The following is a 27,690-nucleotide window of genomic DNA, read 5'->3' on the forward strand; positions in this document are numbered from 1 at the left end:
GAATTTTATGCAGAGGACTGCTGAAAAGCAGAGCTTGTAGTACGCAGTCCCCTCATAAAAAAAGGAACAAAAGTCAAGTTGCACAAAGAAAGGACAGAAAAAGATCTTTGAGCTGTTGAAGCCATTATTTATGTTCTTATTAGGAACTCAGGTTACATTCAGACGGTGATCCTTAACCTCGAGGACAGCTATCTTCGAAGATAAACAGTGGCCCCCTAACTTCGGTGCGTGTTCACACGACGAAGCTTATCCTCGAAGGTATTCTCGAGGATAGGCTCACTGCCCCCCATAACTCTACATGTTCCTATCGACAAATTCTGTCCACACGATGCTTAACCACTAGTGGGGACCCCCCGCGACCCGTTGATAGAGCGATAGCCCCGAGATATCTCGTGGATAGCTATTTTCTAGTCAACTTGAAGGTAGCTATCAACGAGTGCGTCTACAAGGTGCTTAACTACGAGCTTATCCTCGAAGATAGCTATATATCATCGAGGTTAAGGATCACAGTCTGAACGTAACTTAAGACTCAAACAAATGCGTCTCTTTGCTACACTGAAATTACTTTTTCTCTTTCCATGTTGAATGGTAATATGATTAACAAAAGACATTGAAAGTAAACATGCAAGTTATGCTCAGTCTGGGGATGGTGCAATCCAATGTATTTTGTCAACCATATCAGTACTTTTTAGCCATAATCAACAGGTGAGATCGGAGTACTTACTTCCCTCCTTACTTCCCGATATGCTGGTAGGCGTGTAGGGCAGCAACAAAGGTTCTTCATCTATGCCTGTCCTGCAGGCCAGCCCATAGTCACCGTTCCCCAAGTTTTAGTTACGGTCTTTAGCTCTATTTGCACCTTTCTCCGCCAGGTGTTCCTGGGCCATCCTCCCCTATATACGTCTATACCTTCAGTTGTCCACTGGAGACATGTGAGAGTAATACTGTATGCCCTAGTGTTCCTTTCTACTTTCCAACATCCAATTTCAGTTTTGTTTTTGGTGGTTATGGTCCCATTTCATAAAAGCTATTAGGATGGAAACTCTAGCTGGAACTGCAACTTCCAATAGCAACAGGAAATCAGGAAGCTGGATTCTTGTCGTTACTATGGCAATTGCCATTCCAGCAAGAGTTGCTGTCATATCATTTTTTTTTTTGTTGAAATGGGACCAAGGAGTCACATCTTTCTACCAGTAGCTTCCTTTCGGTTTTCATCAATACTAGTCATGCGAGACTCTTTCGATGGCTTTGGAAGCTCCTCACACCCAGGTTGTGTTATTATCCTTCGTTGTTGTTTCCGTAACCATTTGGTAACATTGCATGTTTTGCAGAACAGTGTTGTTAGCCCTGTGTCCAATCCCCAACCTGTATGACCAAGGGGCATCCGAGTAGTCTGAAGAAAAATAGTAGAAAAATATTTTGAAATATACATTTAGATATTCTCATGATCACATATTAGTGAGTGAAGATCAGAGCATCATGAATCAATGCAGGTCAACATGCATTTTGCACTACATAGTTCCTGTATATCAAAACCACGTTATTGTATCGGCTGCATATGTTTGATTGTATGGACAAGGGATTGAAAAAAAAAAAAACCAACATCTTGCATGGTGGAAATACATATACCGAGCTAGACATCGGTTTGTTGGAAGTACTCAGATGGTGGAAAGCCACCATTTTCGATTTTGGTTAAAATTTTTTGCTGACCTCCAATGCGAACGATATTAAAGGAAAAGAATTGTCATATTTTGTTTTCACATTACCATACTGTTCATGTACTGTGATAAAAAAAAACAAACACACAAGCAAGCGTGGCAGAGATTTACCATTCAGCATGTTCAGGGCAACTATGACAGAATAACAGTGCTTCATTAGCGTTAGAGTAAAATAAAAAGAAAAAAAAAACCAAACAAACCAAGAAATCAAAGACAAAGATACACCATTATAGGTATCGATAATAGAATTCACAGTGAATCTTACGTTCTCCCTTACCCCCAAGCCCAGTTTTCCACCCCAGTTGTGTTTCCCCTTCCTCTTTCACACGTAAAACTATAATTGACGCATATTGTATTGGGTCAAGCTATGGGTATACAATATCTTTGAATGACCGGCCGAGGTGAAGATACAGAGACAGCTGTGTTGCCTTGCTTCCTGCACCTCGTGTGACTCTACTACGAGTGTCGCTTGACTGCGGGCAGCCTGGGCGTCACTCACTCGAAGTGACCTGCCATTCGTCAAGTAGTCGTCACGTGCCACTTCACTTGAAGACGTATTTTGAGCTAACGCAACTGTGTTGCGCACCACTTGGCCTACTACCTCCTTGGTTTGACAAACACTCGATCTCCATTCGTCACGCTCGGCAAATTCCTCCGTTCTGGTCAACAAACAAATATATCATAATAATATTCGAACGATTCTGTGTATTTGTTTGTTTGTTGTTGTTGCTTTTTGGGGGTGTATGTAATCTAGTCTTACAAATTTGAAATGTCAACCGAATTTCTTTGTATTGCGTTACGTAAACAAATTGATCTGAGACAGTAAGCAATGACAAAAACACAACATAATCAATGATAAAGCAACGCTGAAGATTAAAATTACAATGCAGTGGTAATGATACGATTACGCTATTGTTTTATGTCATTTAAAAGAATGTGTCTACATTATGTATAAATTCACATAATTATGTTAATATACGTGTAGGCCTATAATATTATACACCTACGGTATGTATTACGAAAGGTGTTTCAAGTGTGAATTGGTTCTGAATATTTTTCCATTGATTTTCATTCATTCAGTTTGCTTTCGTTAATTAGATTGGGTTGTTTCATGTCACTCAGAATATGCACCATGATCTCATATGTCAAAATGAAGATCTTACATTTAACAAAATATACCATGCATTCCAAGCCTCTAGTTGAAATTACGGATCCCGAGGTGACAGGTATGGCGCTGTTTTCTATGGGGCGCTGTCACGAATAAAATGGTGCGTGCTTGTCCTGTCACTGAGGATTTCATAATTTCACTAGAGGCTCGAAATGGTGCATGACATGTTTGTTCTATATCCTTGAACCAATCTCAAAAACCCACACAAAATGTTTTCAATTACACTAAAATGTCACTCGAGTTTGGTTGTTTGTTTACATACATCACTGCAGCTCTGCACAGACGATCCGTGAACCACTCGCAGTGGACGTGATTGTACACAATGCGTGGTCTACATGAGACCCCTAGAAATAACACTTTACATACGCTATCGATGGATATACCAAGAATGTGACGTCACAGTATGGCATATATTTCTTAACCGGCATTTGTATTCAACGCACTAATGTTATTTTTGGTCAGAGACACTATGTAGATCAATCCGCGAATAGGATTTGATTAATGAAGCATATAGCGAACCATATCCTTGGATTGCATCCAAGTAATTTCATTTTTAACGGAAAAAATTGGTTGAACCCCAAGAATCTCTTCAACAATGCAAACTACTGCATTGTTAAAAGAAGTAAAAATATTTTAGACTGATTGAACTTTTTTATGACAATTCGAAGATATCACAAGATTTCGCAGATGCTCTCCGACTGTCGATGAGATTATTATCATTCCTCTTCTTCTTTTTTTTTTGGGGGGGGGGGATCAACCATTTTTCTTCTTTGAAGAGGGAGGGGGTAGGGGTATAGGATGGAAGAACCTGGTGCTATTGGGGAGAAAGATTGAGATCTTCAATCGCGCCAGATTTACACTGGATTTCTGAGATTAGTACTGACATCATTTTATGCATCTGTGTCTTATTTGCATTTTGTTCCAGTGAATGGACGTCTACTTGTAATTTGCTTCGATTGATTGATTTTGAACTCACTCCAAAAGCGATGCTTATGACTGGAACTATTGGGTTCTATTTCGATCCATTTGCAGTCATTAAAAAAAAATGCTCCTGTAAACCTTTAAAAAGCTTACAACCACATTACAAACGATAAACGCACAACATCATGAATGCCGCTTAATTCGACGCAATGACTTGGGGAAACAAAAAGAAAACCTTTAATGTATACATACGGACGCATAAACTTTATTACATTTAATGTATTCAGTACTTGAATAATGGATACCACACACACACACACACACACACACACACATACACACACACACACATTGATTATACATACATATAAGTAATGCTTTAATGGTTCATCTTGACAGCAACACATAGTACCTAATGGGTCTTTGCAAAGACACATTGACATGTAACGAATGTATTTAGAAGGATTAAACGCAACATGATGGGTGTGCCTTATAATATCTTTGTTAAGCAGGTGAGTGTTTTGACCGGTAGTTTCGATGGCATCGGTGTATCATTATTAAGTAAAATGAGAGAATGTAAGTGTGTAAATTTCTAACAGCGCAAGAGAGAGTAAACATTGAATGTGAATGTGTGTGACGTTAAGTTTTCATCTATATGATTGTCTATTCGGTAGTTGTACTTTCGAGTTTTAGAAAAAAGAGATGAATGCTGATAGTCCCCCCAATATCTCTTTTTTTTTTTGTAGAATACATACAAAACGAATTTATCTCTAGTCAGACCATGAGATTCTATATTCATGTTTCTCTCTAGTACCAACAACACTTGCACTCCAAGAAGGTCGAACTTTGTTGGACTTATTCTGAACTAAATCAGTTATTTCTTAGTGTAGTTTCAAGCCCAAATTATTTTAGAATTTCATTTGTGAGGATTACTGATATTGGCATGACTTCAAAATCATCGTTATGTGCTGTTGTTGTTGTCGTTGTTGAAAATATAGATAATAATCATACTGTCAGTACTGTAAGCTTTTACATCGAAGATATCGCGAATGACTGACGCATTCATGATAAAAGTTTTGTTATACATGTATAACCACGATAGCATTCCGGTTTAATTTTTGAGACTCGCTTCGTTTTTATTTACCGGAATCTGTCTCGCTTAAGATGGCTTGCTATCTGGCAGCAGTTATCTTGGTTCAGTATGATTCTTCATAACAATGTCATGTGTAGTTGCATTGTATCTTATGAGCAGATCATTGAATCGAAACCGCGGAGAACGGAAAATAGGGAACAAAAACGTGCGTCTTGGTACGTACATCACAGAATACCTTAAACTCGTAATACAAAGACAGGCAGGAATTATGAAGATGAAATACACGATTTACCACTTTAGGAGGGTTTTTTTTTTATGCCCATCGATATAACGCCAATTTAAATGAAAGGTAGCAACAACAATAAAACAATTTTCTTCCTGTAAGACTTGATTGGCAGAATTCATCGTACACTTTAATAGGTACATATTTTAGAAGAATTATGACTTCCCACAAGCCTCTAACATTCTTAATGTGCTGATTCAGGATGACCTTTTTCTTTTGTTGCAATACTTCACTGTCGTGTGGTAATATTCCTCTTTCGTTACAGTTACCCTCACAATTATTTACCTGCGTGCGGCCCCTCTCAGTCTGTCTTTGTTTGTCTGTCCATTGGTTTCGTATTTTCTGTCAGTCTGTCTGTCTAACTCTGTCTGTCTCTTCCCCTCTCTCTATTTTCCCTCTGTCTGTATTATCTCCTTTCACTACTTGTAATTAGGAATTTGAATACACCCATGGGGTGCCTCTTAGGTAACTTATGTAAAGAATAAAAACAAATCAATAAGTTTTTATTTCTTATATTAAGATATTAAATACTTGAACTAGCCGGTGGCTTCTCTAGGAATTGATGGCACAAATAAAACATCGTGCACGCAAAAAGTACATATTGTAACGATTTGATGTATAAAAGCAGATTCGAATGAATAGAGACGAGACCATTACAATGCAAGTTTCTGGAGCTTGTAATGGAAAGGAATGGATCCTGAAACATACAAATAAAATAACTTTAACTAGATTTGATGAATGACACGAAATTTGAATAGATAAAAAGGAGACCGCTAACATGCAGGGTTTTTTTTTTTTTTCCTTAGAGGAGTTTGTAATCGCACATGTTTTCAGTTCCCAATATGACCTTTAGAAAACTATAACAAAAATAAATTCAGTAACTCTGCAGATTTTTTTTCTATTAAAGAATTGTAAGGAATCTGATTTACGAGTCAAAAGGTTTTGTTGTTGTTGTTGTTGATCTTGTAAAAACCGTATAGCGTTTTAGGGGAAAAACATGAATAAATACATTTAAAAGGAGGCATTCTTGGGGATGGAGGAATCAGAAAGAAAACCAGGAAAGAAAGAATCATACACGAACATTAAAAGACAGCCACTGCAAAGAAAACGAAAAGAGTTGTGTTTCTGTCATGGAATTTATGAAGTTTGCGGGAACGATATCATCATGAAACTGGTACGAATCATTCCCTGCTGGGCATCTCATTCGTCAATTAATGTGTAAAGTTGCTTTGATTGTCAGACACAAAGTTATCATCATCATGGTACAATGTTGCCGTCAGAGTAAATTATGGATAAGAAAGATTATAATCGATCTGAAAGCGCACTGCAAACGTTTCGCTTGAAAGTTTATGTGACGACGCCTAAAACACGACAAGAAAGCTATGACGCCACGCGACACCGTCCTTTCCGCAGGCGCTTGCCACGCGAAAAGGAAGAACCCTGCCAACACGGGGCACTTCGAGGTTGGAAGTTGGCGTCGTATAACTTTTTATGAAATAGATCATATCAATCGAAACCATTGCTGACGCCTGTTTGATACAGAATAACCATACACCATCCATACATACATCTAATAATTCATGTTATCCGCAGAATCGAATGAAAACTTGAAAGTTTGTTGTGGACATGATTTCATGTCACCTTATGCTCCTCTGTAGGCTATATTTTTGTTCATCAAACATTTATGGGGTCAACATTCAATATATTGTTCCATGTCACTTGCGAATGAACTTTGCCAGCTTAATAGCGCAACCTGTTTAACCTCTGCACCAGCAGAGAATTAAGTCTTGGTGTTTGATTATGGTATATTGGTATATTGGCATGTGTTGTTATTTGGCTTTTTTTAAAGTGATCCACGTGCTACAAGCTCTGCTTTTTAGTGGAACACTTCTATCATCATAGAATTATTTACTTTTTTGTCTTGTTATGATGACAAAGTGTGCATTGTACCTTTTTTGTCGTTGATACAATATCATTCATGCATATGATATTTTGCATTATGTTAATGATTTGTCCATCCTAATTGTTTAAAAGTCGAATTGATAAATGTCTCACCTTGTATTATGCATTTAATTTTACTGATGGAAAATAAAGTAACTGAATTGAATTGAGTTTTGATTAGAAATACAGTTATATGACAGAAATATTGCAGATAAGACTTTGCATCAACAGAATCCTGCACATGACTTCTGCACATAATTGTGCTATCAGCATACGATGTCTATTTCTTGCTCTCATGATGTATCAGCCACCATGAATTATAGCCAAATGAACTTTAAGTTTCTTTAAATGAAAATTGAACTCGTATGCTGCATTTAAGACCGTCACGCCCTGTGGAGTAAGTCCCTATTCTTCTTTCAAGCCTTGATGTTTCTAAGTTCCGGAGTAAGGAGTATCAAGCAGTACTTCAAGTATGTCATAATATCTGCCATCAGAATGAGTGAAAGCTCTCGTCTGATTGAATTCCTCTAGATTTTCCCACTCTTGTTGTTTCTCGCCGTCGGCTACGGTCCTGTAGCGACATGGCAAGTTAAAAGTCAATGATCCAACCTCTCTTCATCTCCCTACGTGCAGCCCCTCAAAATACCGGGATGAAATGTCAAACGCTTGCTCGATATTGCCTGATTAGATATTCCAGCTGTTCTGTATGAAACAGCATCATCGTAGATCATGCTCTTCTTTCATCATAATGATTCCTTCAACCCGCATCTTCCCTCTGTGTCGTTTGAAATTGATCATGTGACTGTCCTTTCTTGCCCCAGGGGACCCAAAGAACATTTTCTTCAAAGAGGGAAGAAATAATACAAAATTAACGAAGTATGTATTCCTTTCTGAACGGCATATTCCAGATTTTTTTTTTCATCTGCCATTCTTCTTCTCCAGGCTCCATTTTCTCATAAGATTTAATAAGATTTCTTGCGTCGTCGCAAGTGTAGCACCTAATGGGGTAGATATTATTGGCAAGTACAATACCTGCAGGGAGGTGAGTCTCACCTCCCTGATTAAAGTTACTTTATCCCATTCTAAAGTTTCTTTATCAAAATGCAATATTACCAGATGACTAACGACTAAAGTGTGGTTGTGATTTTGGCTGTAAATCAGAGATCGAAAGTATTGTCGGTGACTTCTCATTTTAAAAGTTAATGGTATATCAGGAAGAAACTGTCTCTACATAAACGTTCGTGTTTGTTTGCATGTTTGCCCAAACTCTCTTTGGTAAGAACCAATGATAACATAATCCGTTATCTGAGAGACTTAGAGACTAACTCTGTTTGATCTAGGCAAAAAAAAAAGGGGGGGAATAGAAAGCACTACCCTCGGAAGTAGTTATCCACTTGTTTGCTAAAGTGAACATGGTCGTAGTTCCTTGGGTGTTTGTGAGGTGTAACTCGGGTGGAACTGATTACATACCTCGTTAATCATGACCTTGAAATATTAATGTGGACTTGAACATGCATGCTGCGGGATACGAAGTTGATATAGTCACGTGCGACAGACTACACCAATATTAATGCGCACCAAATATATACCGTATATGATAACGGGTCGTTACCACCCCATTACAATGTGGTCATCACACTGGTAACATTTATGTCACCGTTGCTTGTTTCTGTGCTTCATCTTCTCAACCTGGGCTGGTAAAGTGCGAGAGAAATGGTAGAGCTGGTGTCAAACATTATAATAATTCACGTTCATGCCTAAGCAAAGGGCAGGGGTTTTGAGCAACAGTCATTACAGTGTCGTAGTCATGTACAGACATACCAAATGCAGAACATCTTTTCTTGAGTGTCCACGATGCTGTCCACGACTCTGCATTAATTGCTGTGTCCCGCGGTGGCTATATTTTCCTCGTAATGCCTGGTTATGAACTATCGCTTTTTTGTTTCCTCCATACACAGAAATGACGTGGATAGCCAGCGACGTTTGGGCGACTTCCACCATGATTTCAAGCCAGAATTACACTATCCTTGGCAATGTTCTGGGCGTTGTTCTCCAGACGCACGAAATACCTGGGTACGTGAACTACTTGTCAACACTCAACCCAACCAACCCGAAGTTTGAGAACGACACATGGCTGAGAGAGATCTGGGAAACCAATTTCAATTGCGACCTCTCCGACGAGAACAAGACAGCTGCAAAGTTGTGCGCGTCTCACGAGCTCATGGACCTGGAGAGTGTGCGAGGATACTCGAGATCGTTTAGTCTCTATAATGTATACTTAGCCGTGTATGCTGCTGCCTACACCCTGCGCAGCGTCGAAAGGTGCCGAGAGCCCGGGGGACTTCTGGCGGACGGAATGTGTCCCGATCCGCATAACCTGGAATCTTGGCAGCTCATCAATTACCTGAAGGCAGTCAACTTTACCAAGCACGCGGGATCAAAGGACACATTGCCTTATCACACGTTCAACGAAAATGGCGAAATGGCGGCCAATTTCTGCATTATTCATTGGAAGCGCGAGGCAGCAGCGTCTGGAGGTGTGACGGCGTCGGATAACGTTACAACGGCGGCGACCTCCGCCGAGCGACCCATCAGGTTTACCGAAATCGGACGATTCGATGTGTACCCGAACGGAGAGGGCGTCCTCAGCATTGACACAACACAAATCGATTGGCACCAGGACATTAACAAGGGACAGGTAGGTAATGCACACTACTATCAGGACTGTGCCTGTGTTTGTTGAACGTGACGTTTTACTGACCGAGAAACAAAAAGAGGATTGAATTTTGCAGGGATTTGAAAAGTAGGTTTTTATGAAGACAAAACAATGCAAATTTGGCATTTTTGTGGGAGAATGAGAGAGTCTTACAGGCTGACGGGTAACGTTAAAATTGATGCAAAGCGCCTTATATATACACATACATTACATAGATACTAATTACATATCATATTTTTATGTAAACATTTCAACTGAGACAGAATAAAGTGTGAGAGGACAAAAGAAAAGAAGGAAGAAGAAACTAGCTCTAACAGAATCTACTGGAAAGGAACTTTGTCAGCACTACGTGTGCCAACTTCTTAAAGCAACGTATCCCCTCTGTTCTTCTATATCCTTCCTCTATCATCGAAGGTAACCAAACAAGCAAGATGCATGAGTGTGTATGTGGGTCGTGGGGGGGGGGGGGGGGTATGAAATGAGAACATAAAGTCGGCCGCAAACGAGTAACAATGTGCCTTAAATCATTACTTTAATTACTCTACCAGCCGCGTATTTTGCCTCCCATGACCTTATAGGATAAGTTTATTATGCGCAGACAATTAAAGTACGCTTCTGCGCTTGTTGGCTCCCTGTGTTTTTTGCCCTTTTTCTCCACAAACAAGACAGCGTAATGTCTTAATGACAGGGTTGATGGACGGCCCTGGTAATCAAACTCAAACGAGCTGTAAATTGTCGTCGTCGGGTGCGCCCTACAAACGTGCCGATATGTTGAGCATGGACAGAGACGCGTGCGTTGTGCAAATGACCACACATAAAAGATTGCCGATAATCGTAATGGTGTTCTATAAGGGTCTCTTTCGCCAGAGTCCTTTCAGGTTACCGACGGTCAGCGACGGTCAATAAGTCAGCTGCTGTATACTCCTGAATTGGCGCTGTATCACAAGAACTCAATAATCACTCTTTTCAGCGGCGTCTTGTTCCTGACAAAGAAAGGAAAAAAAAAAAGATCAAATTCTCCTTTTGTTTTACTCCAATATTGTCATGTGTGTTTGTGTGTGTATCAGTTTCGAAGAGAAGATAACGAGGATAAAATGTGTTACTCAGGTCCATACAATCTTGACATGTTGCTATGATAGTTGTATCAGGGAAAACGATGCGTTGGATTAGCCCCCCCCCCCCCCCTCCTCTTTAAAACATGACAGCAAATATTCAGAGATTTCTGCCTACTGAAACCAGCACAAATTTAATCTATTTTCCATGTTTCAATTACCATTCCTTTAATCTCTGTAGGTTATGTAATCTTCTTTAGTATTTGCATTAATTTTCTGTGTCGTAAGGTACCAACTTTTTTTTTCAAAGTCAAAATAATGTTAGGTAACACTAATAGTAATGTATAACATTTCTTGCAGGCCCATTAAATATCATCATGACACTTGCATGATGTCTCAGACAGTATCGCACCTGCGGAATATTGCCCCCTGGCCTGATTCAATATATTGACCCATTATTCCATATAGGTCGCTGATATAGTTCAGTGGCCCAGAAAGAGCGATACACCGTCCATTGGCGGGAAACTCTACAACCCCCTCCCTCTGCCCCCCCCCCCGCCCCTTCCCTTATCTTTTCCTGACCGAGAGACAACAGAAACAACAACAACTACTCACAGCAAAGCACAAGACAACAAGAGACTCCTTAGTCGCCATTTAGAGCGGTCCGGGCCAATTTGGTAATGTAGAGCGAGCTGGCTCGTCGAACTGAGAGATTCCCTCCTCTATCTTCATCCGTCATCCACGTGTGGAGATCTTGTTAGATGGGCTGAAGGTAGTCGCCACCGGCTGGTAAGGCTCTATTGCGCTTTTGAGGAGGCAAAAACAAAATGACAAAAGAATCCTACAGAAATCGATCTTCGAAATTCCGTTTCACAATAACATACATTTTGCAATTTATTCATTTAATACATTTTGATGAATTTTCCTTGTACTCTGGAGCTAGTGCATTTCATTACATTTTTTTTTTCCTCACATGGAAATTATATAAAAAAAATGAATGTGTTTCTTGCCGGTGGCTGCTTTCAGCCATTTTTTTTTTTTCTGGTAGAGAATTAATTTTGTTGTCTTTCAGATTGAATTGTCACCAAAAAGAAAATGTACAGAAAAGTAATAAAAGCTCTTCTTTAAATTGTTACCCACAACAACAGACAGCCTAGCTAGTCGGTCAAATTGATTGGTGTTTACATTATCTGCGAGGTTATATTCATAACTTTGAAGTGATGACTTACCTGACACAAAGAAGTAAAATTCATTACAAGACATCCGTTTTGACTCTTCTGGAAACTGTTTTTTCCAAACTTTTTAGCCCTCCATGGACTATTTCATTATCTCCATGTCAACATAATACAAACTCAAAACATTCAACCATAATCTCCTTTTTTTTCTTAACATTTCTCTCGTAAACATTTACACAAACAAATGTTGGAGTGACTGCCCCTTTAAACTGAACTTCTTGAGAGTACCCGATACAGAATAAATATATTTCTCATCTGCATAATATTCAGTAATTTTTTTCTTCATATTTTTTTTAATGATTTTTTTCCTTCATTTTTCATCTGGAAACTGTTGATTAGGAAAGGGACAAAATTTTGTGCATAGTCTTTGGTCATGAAGTTCGAGAAGTGATTTGTACCAGAATGAACCAGAATGAACCAGAAACCAAATCAAGCCACAAAACATGTAATGAACTTCTCATCCTAATTTCATGTTTATTGAATATTATGGGATTAACGTGTAATCCAAAATGTTGTTGAAACATCATAATCTATTCTATTATTCCAGCAAATGTGATTATCGGTATTTTTCTTAGTAAAAGGAAAGTGCTCAACTACATAAATGCAACGACATTAGAAGAACACATCATTGAAAGTTTGAAGAAAATAGGAGGATCCGACCAAAAGTTAGAAGACTACTCCAATTTGTGACGTACAATAAATAAGAAAGAATCACATTTTTTTTTTCAATGAAAACTATGCATTCCCTCAACTTCTTACTGACATACGTTATGTATAATAAGCACCTGCTTTCTGAAAAAGAGAAGTGATCTTTTATTATGCCAGAAAAGTGAAAATATGCTGAATTTTCTTCATAGTTTCTCTATAACTGTCTCCATATTGTTAGTCTTCTGATCCAGCAATGGCAGCACCGGAATTTAAACTATCAACTTTTTAACGGATTATCCGATTTTCTTCAAACATTCATTGATGTGGTCTACTGATATTGCTGCATTCCTTCCTCAATTCACATCATATTTGGTTTTCATTCTCCTTTCAATTCAATGTTAATTCAAACAAAATTTATCTTCGCTATCACATTTTTGTTGCCCATGTAGTTCAAAGAAAACAAAACGTACCATGTATTATAAAACAATATGTAAATGTAAACATAAAAAACATATCATTTGAAACCATTTGTTAAAAATAACATTTGATAATTATCAATAATAAAAAAAAAATAACTTTTTGTTCAAAACAGTAGCTTTTCAAGAAAACCCGATAGCATGACTTCTTGATATGCATATTCTCCCTTTGCCCCATGTTCGTATCATTCATAGTGGTACTAGTTACTTAAGTTTACTTTAGTGTACTTGAAAAAAGAGAAAAAGAATAATGCAATCGCGAGGAAATAAACTTGGCCAGTACATCTTACTAAAAAAAAAAAGCAACGCGATTGGATTATTTATATTTATTCAATCTCAAAATGTCTTATACCTAAAACAGGGCTCGACAGTACCTATTTTTTTTTTCTGGTGGCCCATTCGGGCCACCCACTAATATTTTCAATCTAAAACTTTGGTGCCCCCCCCCCCCAGAAAAAAAACCAACAAACAAACAAACAAACAAACACGAATTGAGCCAAATGAAGCATAACAATTTATTTTGAATTTTAGTTATCCGATCGGGCCACAAAAAGATAACCTTTTTGGAAATTCGGTGGCTGGACGTCAAATTTTAGTGGCCTCGGGCCACCGGGCCACCGCTAATGTTGAGCCCCGTCCAAAGATGAACCTCCCAGGCGAAATTATGTTCTGCGCCGTTTCACGGATACAAATTATTAATCATTCCATTTTCGTCGTGCCGGGAGACAATTGAATTTCTTAGGCACGTGATGCGTGCATATCCATTACCGTACTTCCCATCATTTTTCAACCCGCGGTCTACTTTGGCTCTTAAAAATTTTCCTGAGGCCCACTGAGGTTAGATCAAATATCAATCTGTTTTCCTTTTATTTCTGGCCGACATTGCAGTCCACATGAGAGCTTCGCAACCCACCGGTTGAGAAGCATGGCATTAAAAGGCAAAGCTGCTATGAAAAAAAAAAGGGGGGGGGGAGAGAAAAACAGTACTCGATGAGAAACAAATCATAGTAGCAAAAAAAAAAAAAAAAAAAAAAAAAACAAGAGGAAAAAATATCAACCTGAATACATGTTCTTTTGTAGTCATTAAGAAAGCAACAACAGCAACAAAACAGACAAACAAGCGAGAACAGAAACAGACACCAGGAAATGTACACACAACCATCCATGATTTCCCAAGATGATCAGTTGACCACGGATTGGTGCGGATTGGATTGAGATGATAAGCGTCTCGTGGAAGCAATCCGTCGTCCTTACGTGCATGATTTGCTCAATCATGCGTGTGTGAGACAAAAATATCCTATAGTCTAACTGTGAATTTCACCCCTCAGACAGAGAGAGAGAGAGAAAGAGAGAGAATAGAGAGTAAGAGAGGGAGAGAGAGAGAAAGAGAGTAAACATCTGTGCATGCAGGTGTATAATGTCTGCATCCACGATTACCTGCTGTTGCTGTGTTTACTGGAAGTGTCGCGATTAACTTCACGTTTTCCAGGTTATTATTTTCTGGTCTGATAAATCGATATTCGTCTCTCTCTCTCTCTTCTCTCTTTCATTTTCTTTCTCTCAGACTTTTGGACACATGGTTCTGTTTGTTTATTTGTTTGTTTTTATTTGGTTCGCTTTGTTTTTATTCCAGAGGTGTGTGTGTGTATGTGTGCATGTACTTGAACATGTGCGAATGCGCACTAATAATATTCATGCATGGACATTGAATTTTGTCTATCATAATGGTAATAACCGTTTGTATAATGGGTAGTTCACGAAGAAACAATTTAATAACCGTGAATTGCCTATCCGGCTCCGACAAGGTTACATCTAATCAAGATGTGAAGTGGTTGGTGTCCTTGTTGTTCCGAAGATTTTGTCCATGAGTCACTGTGAGAACACGTCATTTGCCATGTTCGAGAATAAGGCTGCAAAACTGAGGAAAATAGAACAAATAAATACTTGAAGTAATTTTATTTTTGTGCAGTTTTGGTGAGAATGTAGCATTGTGTCTTGTGTATACACGTGATACATGGTGCTGCTGAAACGCAAATGATAAAAAAAAAAACATAACAGAACGCTGTGCGTAATCAAAAATGGGCGGCATGTTGTTTGTAAACAACAAGGCTCCGACAGGGTTACATCTAATCAAGATGTGAAGTGATTGGTGTCCTTGTTGTTCCGAAGATTTTGTCCATGAGTCACTGTGAGAACACGTCATTTGCCATCTTCGAGAATAAGGCTGCAAACCTGAGGAAAATAGAACAAATAAATACTTGAAGTATTTTATTTTTGTGCAGTTCTGGTGAGAATGTAGCATTGTGTCTTGTGTATACAAGTGATACATCGTGCTGCTGAAACGCAAATGATTAAAAAAAAAACATAACAGAACGCTGTGCGTAATAAAAAATGAGCGGCATGTTGTTAGTATGTGGAATACTCTAATTCGTGACGTACTCTGCTGGTTTGCTTTTTTTCGTGACATGCATTTTGATTGAAATGAACAAGTCAGTTTATGAAGCATAGAGTATGTCTCCACTATGCTTTTGGGATATCATTGTTTTTATTTGATATTTTTTCTTCCTTAGATCATTGCGATGAGAAATCGAGGTAATGGTTTAAAAGCAAACATTTCTGCGTAGTTTGGAGGCGCAGATTTGAAAGGCAAGGCGAAAAGAAGGAAACTATTGTATTGATGTTTTCTGTTCCCCGCATCATTTCCCAGCTCGGTGTTTGTTTGATTTGTATGCGGAATTCTGCTTCTTAGTCATTCCTGTCAATTTCTTTAATGTGTGCCGACTTGCCTTTTAGGGAAAATCATTGAAACGAGGCAAACGCTGTGTCTTTTTTTTTCTTCAAAAAGGCAAAAGCGCCCCCTTTCAAATTCATTTAATGCTGATAGCTTAATGGACTAGTGAGGTGGAATACTTTACCAACGTGCCAAGACAACGCGTTTCTGCCTCACTCCGATGCTTAACCAGTTGATGGGTATTTATGTCTAGTTGGTATGTCGGTTTGTACGCTCAAGAACCCAGAGTGACTGATATTCATGGTGTTAGGATGACAAACTCTGATTGAATAAATCTTGTTTTTGGCCATGTAGACGGAAAAAACCTGATGCATGTCATCACCTTTACCGCAATGTACCAGTTACTATTGAAAAGTAATAACATCATTACAATCACGTTGACATAATGTTCAGGTTCCATTATGAGCAAGGTTTCGCAAAAACATACAGCAGCTTCACGAGAAAAACAACGACGACAACAACAAAAACAAACAAGCACAACAACCGTTAAATGAAAATGGCGGGTAATTTTGAGCAGGACCAGTATTAAGAACTTTTTTGTTGCTTTCCACAAATAACATATTCGAGACAATGTACCGGTGGGTTCTGTATAACGATTGTCCTTGTTTTGACTGGAACCCGATTTGATAATGTCCACATTCGTGATTTTCGTCTTTAGACTGCCTAAGACACTATAAAAACACCACCACAACAAAAAGAATACAACAGACCAAACAATCGTTAACATATAACTAATGTTCTGCTAAGCTCTGTGAGACTACAGTTGAAATGTCAAGAAAAAGCTAATGGCTCATACTCCTGTGTCGGTGTAAGTAGGCAGGCTGTGAGTTACATGATTTGCGACAGCACATTAATTTCACCTGCACTTAAGACCACTTTCATGGCTGGTCGTTAGTAAACTTCAAACACTGCTCTGGCCCGGCTTCGTCCATTCATTTAATGTCCCGATGTGACTCATCTGTGGAAGCTAGCAAAGAGCTTCGTCCCTAGTTCCCATAAACAAGTCAGGGTAAGTGAAATCACAGGAAATGTCTACGATTTAAAAGGCACTCCATGATTTCAGAGACTGCAAACGTAGCTACGCAACCAACTGAAATCTTAAACCTTTAAAAATGATCTCGACGGAGAGAATAGCTAAAATTCCATAAAAAAGTGACATAAAAACCGGTGGTATAAAAACTTTCAAGTAAGAACTTCCGACACTTCTTCGTATCGACTTTTTAAAGTTTTTTGAAGAGGTTGTACTTTCTACGCGATGGGGAGCGATGATGGTAGTTGGAAAAGAAGCAAGAGGCGGACATAAGTATCCCCTCCAACATCATGTCCAACATAATTAGTATTCATTCTCTACGTCATCTCGCAAGATCCTAATGGATCATCGATGAAGGGTAAAAAGTAAAGAGTTCTATCATAAAGCGCTTAAACGGGGAAAAAACAGAAAGAGAGAGAAGTGAAACAAAAGCGCTTGACAACCTGGCATGACCCGTTCCAGATATGTCGCCAGTGCGCTGTTGTGACGTTGCCACGCGAGAGAAGACGAAATCGTGCCCCATCTCGACCAAGGTTTTAAGCATTTAAGACAAGCTGTCTCTCAATGATGGATGATAGAGCAACGGTAAGATGATGGGAGTCATCCCCAAGCACCATCATCTTCCATATCGAACATGACTCGTGTGCAATAGGTCCAAAAGAAGATGCCCACCCTCCACACTCGACCTTCCTCTCCCCACCTCCCACCAATCCTCTGTTCTTGCATCGTCCGTGTCGTTGGAGTTCATTGTTATCGAATCTACGGCAGATGTCGTGAAGTTCGATTGGAGGGGCAACAAAATTACACGTCGCCGTCAACACCACGGTGAAACAAAACAAAAACCACGCATAGACAAGTAAATGAAATGAACTGATATCTTGCTTCACCCGCTGCACATTTCCTGTGAGGGGAGCTGCTAACCAACATCTCACCATCATTAGAAGAGATCGAAAGCAGGAGTATTTGAGCAGATTACGAAAGGGAAAATACTCGAGTACAAATTCAAAGTTTAGTTAAACTAAAACAGAGGGTTATTACGAACATCAAATTGTATTACCTCTCTATGCCAATAATTGTGATCTAATGGAATTTTTTAGCTGCACTTCGTAAACAAGAGGACAACTTGATACACATTGTGTGAATTTCTCACGGTGGGCCCTACTAGTTGGTCTTACAAGCATTGGCTTATTGAATTACCAACCCATCTTTAACTCCAAGCTCAATTTCACTACCTCATTTTGCCTCGGCGCATCTTGGAAGAGAACTTCCCTCTGAGAATAGAATATGTCGTTGCGAATATGTTACGGAGCATCTGCTCTTTCAATTTGTCTATCGCCTGCCCTTTTCCGCGGGAACTCCCCAATCATCCAGCTCTTGAACGATTATCAAGCAATCAGGGTGTTAGAAAGAAACGTGGCTACAAGAAATTAAACGGCAAAATGTCGATGGAACGCTTCGGGATTAATGTGAAACGTCTTGATAACAATATCGATGGTAATATTGTATCTAATGCATCTGAATGAATACGAATTGTGAAATTGTACACACACACACACACACACACTCACACACACACGCACACACACACACACACACACACACTGTCACTTTTTACTGATCCATCTCTTGGACTTGTTTGATAATTGTTAGTTTTTTTTTTTCAATTTCATATTGTTAATCCGTTTACTTTTGATCTAAAAGGCAACAGCATGATTATTGGTATTCGCGCTTGATAATTAATGCCTGACACAAAAATCATTTCATCGTTGCCTAAAGCTGTGATGCTCACCTAATTCTGTCTCACTCCCTTTTCAATTCAACACCCAACTCTCTGTGCATGCAGGCACCCGAGGGAGTGTGCCGTGCTCCTTGTCAACCTGGCTTCGTGAAGGTGTCGAGAGAGGGCTCACCACCTTGCTGCTTTGACTGCGAGGCTTGTCCAGTCGGTTCGATTACCAACCAAACAGGTGATTGCATGGACAGCATCCTTTTGATTGCATTTTGTTTCATTTCACTTGATCTCATTTTATTTTATTTTATTTTATTTTATTTTATTTTATTTTATTTTATTTTATTTCATTTCATTTCATTTCATTTCATTTCATTTCATTTCATTTCATTTCATTTCATTTCATTTCATTTCATTTCATTTCATTTCATTTCATTTCATTTCATTTCATTTCATTTCATTTCATTTCATTTCATTTCATTTCTTTTCTTTTCAATAAGTTCATTTCATTTCTTTTCATTCCATTTAATTTAATTTCTTTTCATCGCATTTCATTTCATTTCATTTTATGTCACTTTGTTCCATTTCATTTGGTACAATTTGGTATCATTATAATTTGACTTTGCTTTAGTTATCCGATGTCGAGTTTAGTTTTTATACACAGTGCACTCCTTGGTAATCTCTTGGGATCTGAATTTCTGTTCATGGTTTTTAATAGCGAGAATTTCGTCATAACCGCGTACGTTATAACTCGAGTGCACTGTATCATATTTTTCTACACAAGGTAATGGGTGAGTTATTGGTTGGTGACATCATCCCGTCATATCATGTGCTTAAGTAGTAGACACCAAAGTCACTGTTTCTTTGTTTTCGATTTTGATATTTGCTTGAATAATTTCATTAAAATAAGTCAAAACTAACTTCAATACGCAGTAGGATCTCACCTTATTTGTAAGTGCGTTAATATTGGCATACATCTTTTGATCTGGCAAATACAAAATAGTCACATCAGTGTTGGAGTTCCCTATGGGGAAATGGTTAGGTCGCAAGCTAACATACGTATGGACATGCAAAACAAGACGCATAAGCTTATGTGCGATGTATTATTCAACCTGACTATGTGTAAAGTGCATTAAGGAAAGAAAATCCCTCCATACGTTGACGACACACATCCTATACATACAACAATAGCTGACACAAGCGATGCAATATCGACTCAATACAACATTTCCTTTATTTATTTATTTTTTTTTTTTACTTTGTGCCTTACACTCTCTACTAATCACGTCCATCAGCCCGTATAATAGGTATAATCCAATATCTCCATTTTCGGGAAAGGAAAGTTTCTTGCCAATGGTGAAGGCAAATACTGAGACCAAGTGAAGTAAGCCATGGATAAAAAAAAAGTGATCGCGTGGATTAGGTTCCCAACATCGATAACATTCAGGCAGACGTTGTGTTAACGTACAGCGAATGGCCTAGGGCGGCGTTACCTTATCAATTTGGAAAGAAAATGACGTTATTCTCGCCTCTGAAATTATTCACTACTTGAATTAATCCCGTCGAATGGAAAGCGTCAGTTGTCAAAACGATACCAAAGGCGAGATGGCAAAAAAGGCATGATTGACTTCTGTGCCAATATTTCTCTAAATATCGTGCTGCGTGGTTGTTTTGAGAACATTATTCTTTGATAAATTGTGACTGATGTGGGTTATTGGGTTGAATAAATTCAACTTGCATGATGCTGCCAAAAGAGAGAGAGAGAAAAAAAAAGAGCAAGAGAGATAGGTTGGGAGGTTGGAGAGGAGACAGGGAGAGGGATAGAAAATAATTACGTGGGGGGGGGGGGAGACAGGGTGGTCCTTATAAGATCATGTCTATTAACTTCTTGGGTATTGTCTTTATTTTCTTTATGCCTCATCATCGAATGTCCTCTGGTGCTATTGTCAATCATAGATTTTAAAAAAAAGGAAATTTAAGGAAAAAAAAGTGATAATGAAAGTGAAAAGCTGGATTCCCCTGCAGGTCTGCCCATCCTCTGCAGGCCCTATCATCAATCACGCCATAATCACACGTTCAAGCGATCAGTGTATATGGCTGCAGAACACAATGCCGTCAGACAACAGCAGGTCCATCTGGGGATTTGTTCGTATCTAACTCAATTAACAATGAGTAGGAAAAACAGACCAAGAAAACACATTGTCTTCATCATTCTGTCTGAATCATTTCTCTCTCTCTCTCTTTTAAGTTTAATCTCGATCTGTCTATCTATCCATCTTAATCAGACTATCAAACTATAATTTTATTTATCTTCATATACCAATCTATCTATCTATCTATCTATTTATCTGTTTATCTATCTCTATCTTTCTGCCTGTCTGTCTACTCATCTATCTATTACACAATACTGGTTGGGGTTTATCGTGATTCTGACCTATTTCTTTGTCTATAATGCATCTGTGTTTCTTGTTGTGCTGTCATGTCAAATTTGGGGGCAACTAAAGAGGTAGTTGATTATAATAATCATTCCAACGATTCTGTTTTGTTTTGTTTTGTTTTTCAACAGGCCGAACGCTGTGTAACCAGTGCCCGGAGGGTACGTGGTCCAACGAGAACAGGACTGAATGCATCCCGAAGATGACGGACGTCCTAGTGTGGCAGAACCCCGTGGCAATCGTCTGTCTCGTGCTGTGCGGTATCGGTGTCGTCTGCACGCTGGTATCCCTCGGAGTGTTCATTCATCACCATGACACCGCAGTGGTTCGCGCCTCCAATCGACCGCTCAGCTACTGCCTCCTCTGCCTGCTCATGCTCGGCTTCGTCGAGCCCGTCCTCTACGTCGGCATGCCGACCAACTGGTCGTGCAACTTCAGGATCGCTCTCCACAGCGTCCTGAACGCAGCCATTCTCGCGCTGTTTCTCGTCAAGACGAGGCGGATCCTGGCTGTTTTCGACACCTCGTCATGGCGGAACGCCTCCATCATCAAACGCGTACTGCGCAACACGTCCGCGCAGGTCGTATTCTTCATCTTTCTCTGGATCATCCAGGGTGCCATGGTAACGGCCTACCTTTCGCTGGCGCCCTCTGAAGTGCGCTTCGAGTACAATCTATCAACCACCAAGATCTACATCGTCTGTGAGAGTAATCTGTACTGCTTTATCGTGATGTACAGCTACATCGCACTTATAGCAATTGTCTGCTTTGTACTGTCATTCAGGGCCAGGAAAATCCCAGAAAATTTCCACGAGACTCGCTACATCACCGTCACAATGCTCTTTTACATTGTCATTTGGATCGTATCCCTGCCCCTGTATTTCTCCGTGAACGGAAGTCTCCAGTCGTTGCTTCAAATGATCACCACGTGGTTATCGAACGCCATGATACTGGGGTTCATGTTCGTTCCAAAGTGCTACATCATATTGCAGAAGCCCGAGGATAACACGGCCTCGGCCGTGCGGAGAAAAGCTTCGCAGTTTCCCGTGGGAGAGTTCCAGAGCACCCTGGCCTCAAACAATGACGTCACTCACTACAAGACTCGTTCGAGGACGGTTACAACCGCACATTAGTCGAAGCCTGGACATCAAAGTTATCATCACACTCTAGTAGCAATCATGACGATGTCTTACCGTTTTCATCTCTAATAAAATGTGTGCACTTACTCTAAAGATGTTACTTAAGCCAATGGTGTGCTAGCGATTGTAATGTATTCACTAAAGCTTCGTGTGCACCATTTAACTGCGCTTCAATGTTTCAGCATTCCAACACGGCATCATGCATATTTAATATTAAGGCGAAGAGTTTGTAGTGTGATCTTTTTTTTCTGTATCTCAGAATGTCAAGATGAACGCTACGTATTCTAGAGTTTAAATAACTAAAAAACGACCAGTTGATTGTCTTTGCTCTCTTGACAAATTGATGCCGAATGAGTGAAATGATATTGACAGGAGATGTTTAGGTATGACGGTAGGTTATACTATTTTTACGGGACAATTTCACTTGACTCTTGACATGCTTGAAAAAAACCGCGACTCTATTGATTTATGCCTGCACCCACACCATTATGATATCAAGTATCACATGCCACGTACTTCACCAGTGTTTCGGGTTAAACGTATTCAGCGAGCGGTTGTTGTTGGGTTTTTTTTTTCTCCGAGGTTATTGCTATTTTGGTTGCCACAACAATCAAGATCATGTTTGACGATGTTTGGATTGTTTTTTAGCAATCAACAATGATCAAGGACATTTTCAGCACTTTCAACACATCGATTTTAGCGATCAAACAAATGTTAGCACTAGGTCACGAGTAACAGTTTTGAAACAATGTTGCCATCAAATCCCTCATGAAATCGATATTCATCTATTACTTGACAGATTATGATCATTATGATGAGACTGTACTATGCACTACAACAACATCGATGACGACGACATTGACTGAGAACGACGCATACACTAACAAGGATATCATCATCAACAACAGCAACAAAAGCAATATCAAAAGTACGAAAAAACAACAACATATGAAACATTTCGTATGTTTAGAGACAATGTGTCCCATAATCTGACTGATGGATCGAGGCACATAGATGAATCGAATTGCCAATGTTATGCCCAAACTATCTAAATGAGATGAGAAAATTCCGGTTGTTTTTGCGCTTCAATTGCAATTCGTTTGCCACTCGGACTTTTCTGTGACAGTGCTTGACGTACCCGAAAGTCAAAATTGGACTCTGAATCGAATGATGAAAATAATATTGGTAGACCATGGCCATGTTGGACTTTGAAATGTCAATAATCGACGGGACTTACACAAAATGAGACATATCAAACGGACTGTTCATGTTTTCAAGGGCAAAGGAAACTTGTAGCGTTAGCTGGTATGTGCGCATATTTTTACGTGTTTCCTCAACAATAATAAAGAACTCTAAAAATGGTGAATGTTATTTTTCTCCGTTCATTAGAAAATCTCTAAATTATCCAGCTGGATAGTTGCAACACTCTGCACGCCTCACAGCATTACTTAATACGTAACATTAATACTTGCAGACCACGTTTGTCAATGTATAATAAAAGATTAAATGCAGTTTTGACGCTGAACACACTACGTCTAGGTAATTTCTCGACTGCAAGATTTCTGGATTTATTGACGCTTTTACTTTCACTTATTTGTTCACCACGGACTATTATTCTCAGTGACTATTGTTCATTATCATGACAAACGTTAATCTTTTGTGCTCTTGTCAGTAAATTAACACAAATATGTATAGATCTATATGTCTATTATCTATAAAGTTATAATTTTGAATTGGACATACAGTGCCTTTTGACCTAGTTACTATAAAGTAGAATAACGATCGTGTTTTTTTTTTTGTGTTTTTTTGTGTTTTTTTTTTTTTTGCAATGGCGACCGAACGACTGCAATTGTTATATTCCGAATCAGTGGTGTTATTTCACCGCCATGACCACAGCCGTAATAATGAACTCTGCATTCTGAATATTTGATGGCCTGAAATCAGAATGTATACCTGCGCCTTACTTCCCTCGCTTGGGTCGGGCAAGAATTACTTCTAAAGGTGTATTCGAGTGTTGTTGACCTATTATATCGAGTATTCAGAGTAGGACCATCCATGTGAATCAAAAGAACTCTATCAGAGGATGATTTAATTCTTTGAGATACATATTGATACTCATACCTGCGTAAACCCACCCCGAAACGATGGATTCACATATTTCGGCGATTTCTTAGTCTTTTCTTTTAATCCAGTGTAGTTAGCTGATGCTATTTCGTTTGGTGATATTTAAACTAAATGATTAGTTTAATTTCATTGCACCCTTAATAAACACAATTTAATGATTGTCGCTTTAATCAGTCATGGTAAATCTGGGGGGCATTTCATGAAGGAACTTGTCGGATAAAACATCTGACAAGTCAATTATATCCGACAAGTTTTGAGAAATTCTGATTTCTCTGAACTTGTCGGATATAATTGACTTGTCGGACATTTTATCCGACAAGTTCCTTCATGAAATGCCCCCAGGTGTGACAAGATGTGCATTATGAACACCAGAATGAAAACAGTAAACCGACTAAAAACTGAATTCATAATGACCAAAACCATAACCATGTATGTACACTTTCATTCACAAATAAATGCTAAAATGTAAATAATGCAAAAAAAATAATAATAAAAGGTAAAATAAGTTTACCCCATCGTAACAACACCAACAGTTACTTGGTTTGTGAGAAGCGAATATTGGCTGTAGGGAGAAAAAAAAAAGAAGAAAGAAAGACGCAGGTGTAAACTTGAATAGCAAGTTAATTGATTATGGGAATATGGGGTAGATCAATCTGTGATTTTTTTTTTTGTATTTCTCTTATTAAGGAAAGGAGGAAAATGTTGGGATTTTTTTTTTTTTGTTAATCTTTTGGGGCTCACTACATTGTCGACGTGTAATTTCCCCCAGCTGTTTAGCATGCGTCTGTGGGGGCTCAAGTTTTTGGCTCTAGTGCTGGTGAGGCAAGAGGTCCTTTTACCGCCAACTTTGCCAAACAAGCCAACCGTATCAAACTTTCGTTCTATGCACAGTTATTGTTGTTGTTGTTGTTTTGCTTTTGAATTCATGCTTAAAAGCTAACAGGGTTGCAAGAATTTAATCTTCTTTCACAATGATCACGTGACATCCGGTGTCCCGTCGACGTGATGGGATGTCCAATATTTAGACATAATGGCCACCGGACCGAATCTATAGGCAATTATAAGCCGTTACAGCAAACACATTAGAATTCCTCGTAGTGTTATTCAATGACAAATTTATATTTCATAGTCAAATTGCGTAAGTGCAGGTCAAATGATCAATAGAAATTAGAAAAAAGAAATAAGCTGACATTGGTCCAATATGTAAAAATCTGGGTCGGGATTTCGTAACTATTCGCTTTAACCTTTGAACTTAAAGGTCTCCTCAAATATTTTCCCGAAAGGTGTCCGGTATTGATTATATACGCATACGTGTAATGTATTCAAACAATGAAGTCAACTTAGCAAACGGATGACATATCTGTAGTGCAGAATATGCTTGTATCTGATAAAGAATTCGATAAAACCTATGAGTTTAGGTAAGATAAAATGACCGGAAATACCTATCACTACGCACTTTCACTATCGACAGCAGATCTTAATGATAAAAGGAACGAATGAAATAAAACATTACATATCTCCATCGCATTACCATTGCGCTAGTCAAAAATCTATAGGCCTATAATATGATGGTACAACATGTAATGACAAAATTAAACGTGCCCATTCTATTAATGATTTATTGTGAAATCTAGTAGTCATAATAATTATAGTCATTAATTGAAAACTAACTTTCAAAAGGCGATATGTGCATTGCTATAGTTTTATTTACGATTGTTTGTTTTGAGCGATACGAGATCAGCACACCCAACTTTTTCGACGATGATAGTCAAATTCAGATCATGTTGATTGGCAAACTTTTTCGAACAGCCAAACTCGTGTTTCTATATCTATTTTCCGTTTGCATTTCATTTCAACAGAATGCGCAGCATACACATACACTCACATACGCACACACACACGCACACATTCATAAAATACGAAGTAAACAAATGCAAGGTTTAGGTGTTTCAAGATGTCTTTTCGTTCGTTCTTTCAATGACACATATATGTCGACGTTGTTACACAGAATATTTGAATGTAACCTGTTAAGAAATCAATTATTTATCAAACAAAGGTGAAGTTTTTCTCCTTTTTTGCAAGCAATGGCGTAGGTAAAAAATACAAGCGTTTTATTGAATATAAACAGAAATACAAATCAATATAATTTAACATTGTTTGTTCTACGCGTAGATATTCACAACCACGGTATCAAATCATATTGAATCATTCTGTACGGAAATAAATGACCAAGTACAAATTTCTAAACATAATGCTTATCTCATTTGAGCACTGGCTGATGTGATGTTAAAAAAGAAAGAAAGAAAAAGACTCGTTTAGAATATCCTGTGTTCAAACGTATCATTTATTGTTAGTAATGCATTACATTTGTATGAGGTATATCGATCGTTTTATAACCTGCTGAGCAAGAAACATTAAAAAGGTTAATTTGGTACGAAAAAGACAAATGACACCGTATGTTTCTGCAGCATTCGAGAGTGTATTCATTCATAATCTGCTGTCAGTGTGGTGTGAAATCAAGCATTATTCGAAAGTGGAGATGGAGTTCGTGTAGAAGATGCTCTAAATAAAAAACATTGTCTGAGATATACATACATATATATATATATATTTATATTAAGGAGTGAGAACATTTGTGAAAAGAGATATAATAATCTATGCTGTTGAATTGACTTGTGTGAAAAGATGCACATATTCAAGGCTCTTTGTGTGTACATGCATAAACTGTATGTGTTTCATATGTGGATTGGTATGAAAATGAAATGCACATTTCTGTTCATTCGTCATGTTTGGGGGGGGGGGGCGTGGGGAAACACGTCAACACAATGATATTTAGTGGAGAGAAAGAAAGAGAGGAACTCTGCATTCTACATAAACATTCATCGCGAAGAAGGAGCAAAATATAGAACCATCCGGCAAAATGTTTCGTGGCCAAGACTACGATATTGCAACAACGCAGACTAGGAAAGAAAAACGTATTCGCGTGACGTCACAGGGCATCTATCAACCAGTGATTTCAGAACGGAAGCCAGACTTGCCAGGGTTTCGAACAGCGCGAGCTATCGTGTCTCGTTTTCATGGCAACCGAAAATTCCCGTCCCCTAATAATTGATATCAATATCATGATCACATAACTATAAATAAATGGAATGGGAAAGAAGGTAGATCAATGACATTTCATAAAATGTCAAA

The 27,690-nt window shown here is 38.7% G+C and overlaps 1 protein-coding gene across 1 annotated transcript in view; it reads left to right on the top strand.

The window, feature by feature from the left end:
- LOC140244448 (extracellular calcium-sensing receptor-like) overlaps positions 1 to 22,368 on the top strand; it is a 96,578-nt gene extending 74,210 nt beyond the window's left edge. Inside the window, exons 3-5 of the mRNA XM_072324089.1 lie at positions 9,083 to 9,822; positions 18,916 to 19,039; positions 21,368 to 22,368. Coding sequence (XP_072180190.1) covers positions 9,083 to 9,822; positions 18,916 to 19,039; positions 21,368 to 22,368 — 1,865 coding nt within the window. The remainder of the gene's footprint in view (positions 1 to 9,082; positions 9,823 to 18,915; positions 19,040 to 21,367) is intronic.
- Positions 22,369 to 27,690: the final 5,322 nt, after the last annotated feature.

Source organism: Diadema setosum, chromosome 2 (genome assembly GCF_964275005.1).
Source record: "Diadema setosum chromosome 2, eeDiaSeto1, whole genome shotgun sequence".
NCBI lineage: Eukaryota > Metazoa > Echinodermata > Echinoidea > Diadematoida > Diadematidae > Diadema > Diadema setosum.